The following is a 5,075-nucleotide window of genomic DNA, read 5'->3' on the forward strand; positions in this document are numbered from 1 at the left end:
AACTGCGATGACGTAATGAAATCGTTAGTACTCGTATCAGGCATGTGCCATAAAAAGGGTGTACCATGTAAACCGCAAACACAAGGCGCGAATGAAACGCGCCATAGAAGACTTAAGTTCTTCTTACATACTGCATTAACGGATGATGCAGATGATTGGCCGTACCACCTTAAGTGGATACAAACACAAATGAACGAGTGTGCTGATCCGGTCACAGGTACAACACCCGCTCACTATTTTCGTGGCAGATATAGTGAGTTACAAATAGCTTTTGACAAGGACGAACCTAATCACCATGAGTCACCATGGTTAGCGAAGGTACAACGTATTTATAACGTTGTATATCCTTGCTTGCGTGAAACACGCAATATTGCCGTATTAAAAAGGCAAAATAGATGGAACGCTATCAAAAAGATAGCAGAGTATCAGGTTGGAGACAGAGTTAACATCCGTCAACGTAATTCCGATGCTACTGTATTAACATCTAAATGGATAGGACCATATATAATCTCTGTAGCTGACCTTAAAAGTGGAACCTACGAGGTAAATAGCCCCGATGGTTCTAGTGCGCTTAATATAGGCACAAGTCGTATTCCGACTACAGAGATTATACTTGCAAGAAGACATGACTCTAATGCCCCTCTTGATCGTTCTGAATTTAAAGACATTATATGGAGATCGGATAAGGGAGGCTATACATACTATCGTACACGCTTATAGACGGTACAATAGCTGAGTTGACTTCAGATGCTTTCGATAATCAAGACTATTTAAAAGCCTTTAATCGAAAATAGCGCCTGCATAAGTCACAAGCTGAAAACGATAGCATGTTTTCATCGTCTGAAGGCACGGAAGTTAAAACTTACCCACCAACAGCATTTATCCCGAGCTTTAATGCTCACCCTTCATATGTGCTTAAGACACTGAAACATAAGAAACATCCAGTCGACCACCACGGACCTACTGGACCTAAGCCCAAAACTCACAGGCTAACCGAGAACGCTTAACTTCTCCGCCTGAGAAGCATTAACTGTACGATATGCTACTTAATGTTTTCGACCCGTTTTTCCTTTCTCGCTTTTTGACCAATAATCAGCTTGAGTGAGCAACTTGCTTCTCCTGGGTCTCAAAGCTGGGTAGGGGCTATGTAATAGCAGGGCCTCCACATTAGACTCTATGTTATAAACGTACTCTTAAGCAGTACGTATACTCTTAATAGTACAAGGAACATAAGTTTCCTAAATGGTTTTTAACGGTTTTATTAATTAATACCTTTTCCATTTTACATATCAGATATTTGGACAAGGCCATTAAAAGGCCCCAGTAAAATACCAAACATAAGATTTGGTCTAGTTCTATTAATAGAACTATATTTACTTTTCAAATCTATTTATATCTGAATACTTCGGTAGCGAGATAGCTCAACCGAACATAGGTTTCTAAGGACTATTCGCGTTGCTTAGTTTATCCTCCGTTCAGCCAACCAGATGTGCCAGTCTGATGAAGGCTAAGTCGGTAATTCTTGATAAGTGGAAAGTTATTGCTTAAAATAATAACAAAAGACATCAAGAGTATTTTCTTTTCCTTTTACTATTTTTTTCTAAAGATAGGATTTTATGAGTCTCTCGGATTCGCAATAGAGCGACAACGAAACATTAAATAAAATCCCTTCGGCTAAAACAGTACTTAGAGGATTATATATAGGCAATGTCTCAGCCTCACAATCCCTCAGAGTATTGCTGTTTTCACGAGGCATACCTAACTTTACCAAAAGACTCATTTCGTTTATTTACATCGAATTTCGAGATACTTAGACTTAACCTACGTGTTTAATTACTCTAAGGCGTTAATATCGCCTTGATAGACCGAATCTTACAAAAGAGTATGGATAACGTCAATCTATCGACTAGTGCTGGATGGGGATAAACTGGTGCCTGTTGTTCATGGAGAAGCAAGCTCCGAGATGTTCGTGAAGAGTCCTTATGCCGTGATAATCATGCCGATCCAATTGGGGGTAGATTGGGGCCCATCGAAATACGTCTTATCAGAGAACTGATACATGCAAAGTGGCTGAACGTGAAAGTCTTTATCTCTAGGGCACACAGGGCAGAAGCATCCACCAGTACGATAGTCAAGCAATTTGAACAGGAACGTGTTGGTTGCTGTCATGGCACAAAGACGGATTGGGGTGTGTTCGCGGCAATGGGGAGAGCTGTCATGGGACGGCTTGTCCCGGTCCGTGGTGGAAAGTTCTCCCCTTATAAATCGATAGTAGTATCGGCGGCAAGCGTTGCCAGCTATCTCCTTGGTTGTGAGATGTTGTGTGGTATTATGTCGAATTTGCTCGCGGATCTTACGGACTTCTTTGTGTTGAGGTGTGCACCCGCCCTTTGATTCTAGATAAGCGTAAATACTGAACGGAAATTTGTCTGGAGTTCTGTTACATGTCCAAGCGGGTCTCATAAGTGGGGCGAGTGGGTAGCAAGGCACAGATGAGATATTTGTCTGGAATATGCTCGCCGACATCTATGAGATCTTGGCGTAGTTCCTCCAGTTACTGCATACTCTGTTCAATGGAACCAGTGGTTGTGAATGTGATGGGGCGCTTCATGGCATCCCAGAATCGATCTTGGGTGCCGGTATTGTTAGTAACACACATATAATTAAAAGATTCAGATGGTGTCTTAGAGTAATGGTTTTGGTAAACAGTGGTGACAAGCTGCTTTTCGATGGAAGCTATCATTATACGTCTGCACCGGGGATCAGCGAGTGGAACAACACCACAAATCTGCTCACAATCTGGATGTAGTCTATGAAGTACGCCGAAGTGCGCAAGTTTCATTTTGAGGCCCATGATCCATTTACTGAAGTTTTCCCAATTCTCAAGTTTAGTGCGGTTGTATATGTCCTCATACTTGGGGCACTCAGAGAGGGGAATAGCTGGGTCGGTGGCGGTAATACCATATTTTTCCGCATAGCATGATGAATCTACCTCGATAGCACCGGAGTAGTTTAGCGATCTTGTCCAATGTCTCTGGCAGTATGATACGAGTAGTGTCGAGTTCGAGTTGAAGACCAGAAAAGTTATCGGTAGAGTTCTCGGACTGCTCGTAGAGACGCGATTGAGTTTCTGTTAGGCGGTCTGTTAGTTGTTTGTGGTCGATTTGTAGTGATTCGTTTTTAGCAAGAAGCACTTCGTGTTCATCGCCTAACTGTACATTATGACGTTTGTAATTGTCGAGATCGGCTTGAACATCTTTGCGTTGTTTGTTTGCATGATGCAGATCACTATGTGCCATTGTAAGACGTGCTATTACTTTCGCAGAAGAGCCAAATATTTCATCGTAGGAGATGCGGAGATCCATGACCGTCATGTGACCTTTGGCGGATTCGAGAGTGGTGTACACAGGTAGTTCTGGCCAGAATTCACTCGCGAAGGCTTGTGCCTCGTTGAGAGAGTTGAAAACCTTGGGCCAGTTGACGACCTCCATTGTGTTACATGTGGGATTGATTGATTACGTGTGTAAAGTATTAGGGACTGTAGCCAATCCGTAAGTCTGATTGGGTAATGGGGTTGATGTTTAGTTGAGTTGGGTTGATGTTTATATAGTGTTTAGTTGAGTTGGGCTGGTGTTTAGATGGGTATTAGTTGATGTTATGACTTACTATCGTGTGAAATTCGAGGCCCATAACCTGTTCGACGAATGTAAACAGATAGGAAGTAAGTTTGTTTAGTTTCCCCTACTGGGGTCAAATAGGGTTCTACCGTTTAGGGCGGGAACCTCTTTTGTTCTTGTCACGGGTGTCATATTGCTAGTAGCATGACACCTTTCAGTTCATGTACCGAACTATATATATTCTTGAGATTTTCACTGACTGTTTGTTGTGTCCAAAAACGTCAACTCATAGGCATTATACTTGATGTGGTAGTTAGTTCACTCAATCTCCGCTCCTGCCTCAAGTTTTGCATAGTGAATCAAGAAGATCTACATAGGAACACAGTAACCATTTAAGAAGACATCTACCAGGAGTCCGTGCTCTAATGGGAGGTGCAGTTTTGTTCACCAATCGTAACTGCCACGAAATCGCATTTCAACCTCAATCTACTTTAGCTTGAACTAAGCAGGTTCCCCACGAGTATCAAATACTGATCAATCCGCCTTGAAATATTCATAGGAGCTCATTTTGATCATAGTGGATTAGAAGCACTTTTAACCACATGGTAGACGAGAGAAGTAATGTCTCAATTTGATATGTTTCAAGTTTAGCATACACAATTTTGATGCGTTCAGAATCAATACAATACTGGTAAACTGCATCGATCGGTTAGTTTCCCCGCATCAGGCAGCCGGGTCGTCACGACACATGATTGAATAATTAAGGCGACTATAAAAGTGTATCCGAACTAACCAAGACACTTGTTGTCGCAAACGATCGAATCTACGTCGCTGGACAGGATCCTTACAATACCCAGGAATCAAAGATCTGTTTGCGTTCTCATGGTTGAACCGTGAAGCAAGAAATCAAATTTTGTAAAGAAATCAAATTTCACCTTTGAGTCAATTTTTTTGCCAGTGAAGAAGTGGTGGCTTAGGAGTAAATATTGGAGCTTCGACATATGGCTCTCGATTCGCGATGCTAATGCTCTTACATTCATTACATCTGTCATCGTCAGGTACTATAGCTAATTCTAAGTTCGTGAGCTAGGCTTGGGTTCTCAGGGATTAGAGGGCTAGGGGATTATTTTAAAACGGTATAGCTGCTGATAGTAACAGCTTCTCAAATGTATTCGAGGTGTGAGGTGTCGCTTAAATCATCAGAATGCATTTGACTTGTATTCTGTGTACATATAACCAATATTGCTAGCAGTAAGCTCGTCTTTACCACTCACTCTGCTGTACTACCAGATCATATTGCAACTTAGTAGTGCCGAAAGGCGAAATAGGGCAAGTACATACCAATTTCACGTCAACTTAAAAGCAGTTCGGACATATTTAAAGCAAATGTGGTATGCACGCTAGACATTGAACTGATCGCATGGCCCCAATAGTGTCGAGACAAGTGAACATAAGTTA

At 41.9% G+C, this 5,075-nt stretch overlaps 1 protein-coding gene across 1 annotated transcript; it reads right to left on the reverse strand.

Annotated features, from left to right (window-relative positions):
* Nucleotides 1-2,554: 2,554 nt before the first annotated feature.
* Nucleotides 2,555-3,491, reverse strand: SARC_05807 (hypothetical protein; the record flags this gene model as incomplete). Its single annotated transcript, XM_014300321.1, has 2 exons — nucleotides 2,555-2,940; nucleotides 2,993-3,491. 2 exons carry the CDS (start codon nucleotides 3,489-3,491, stop codon nucleotides 2,555-2,557), a joined length of 885 nt encoding a protein of 294 aa, XP_014155796.1.
* Nucleotides 3,492-5,075: the final 1,584 nt, after the last annotated feature.

This window comes from Sphaeroforma arctica (genome assembly GCF_001186125.1).
Source record: "Sphaeroforma arctica JP610 unplaced genomic scaffold supercont1.386, whole genome shotgun sequence".
NCBI classification, from domain to species: domain Eukaryota; class Ichthyosporea; order Ichthyophonida; genus Sphaeroforma; species Sphaeroforma arctica.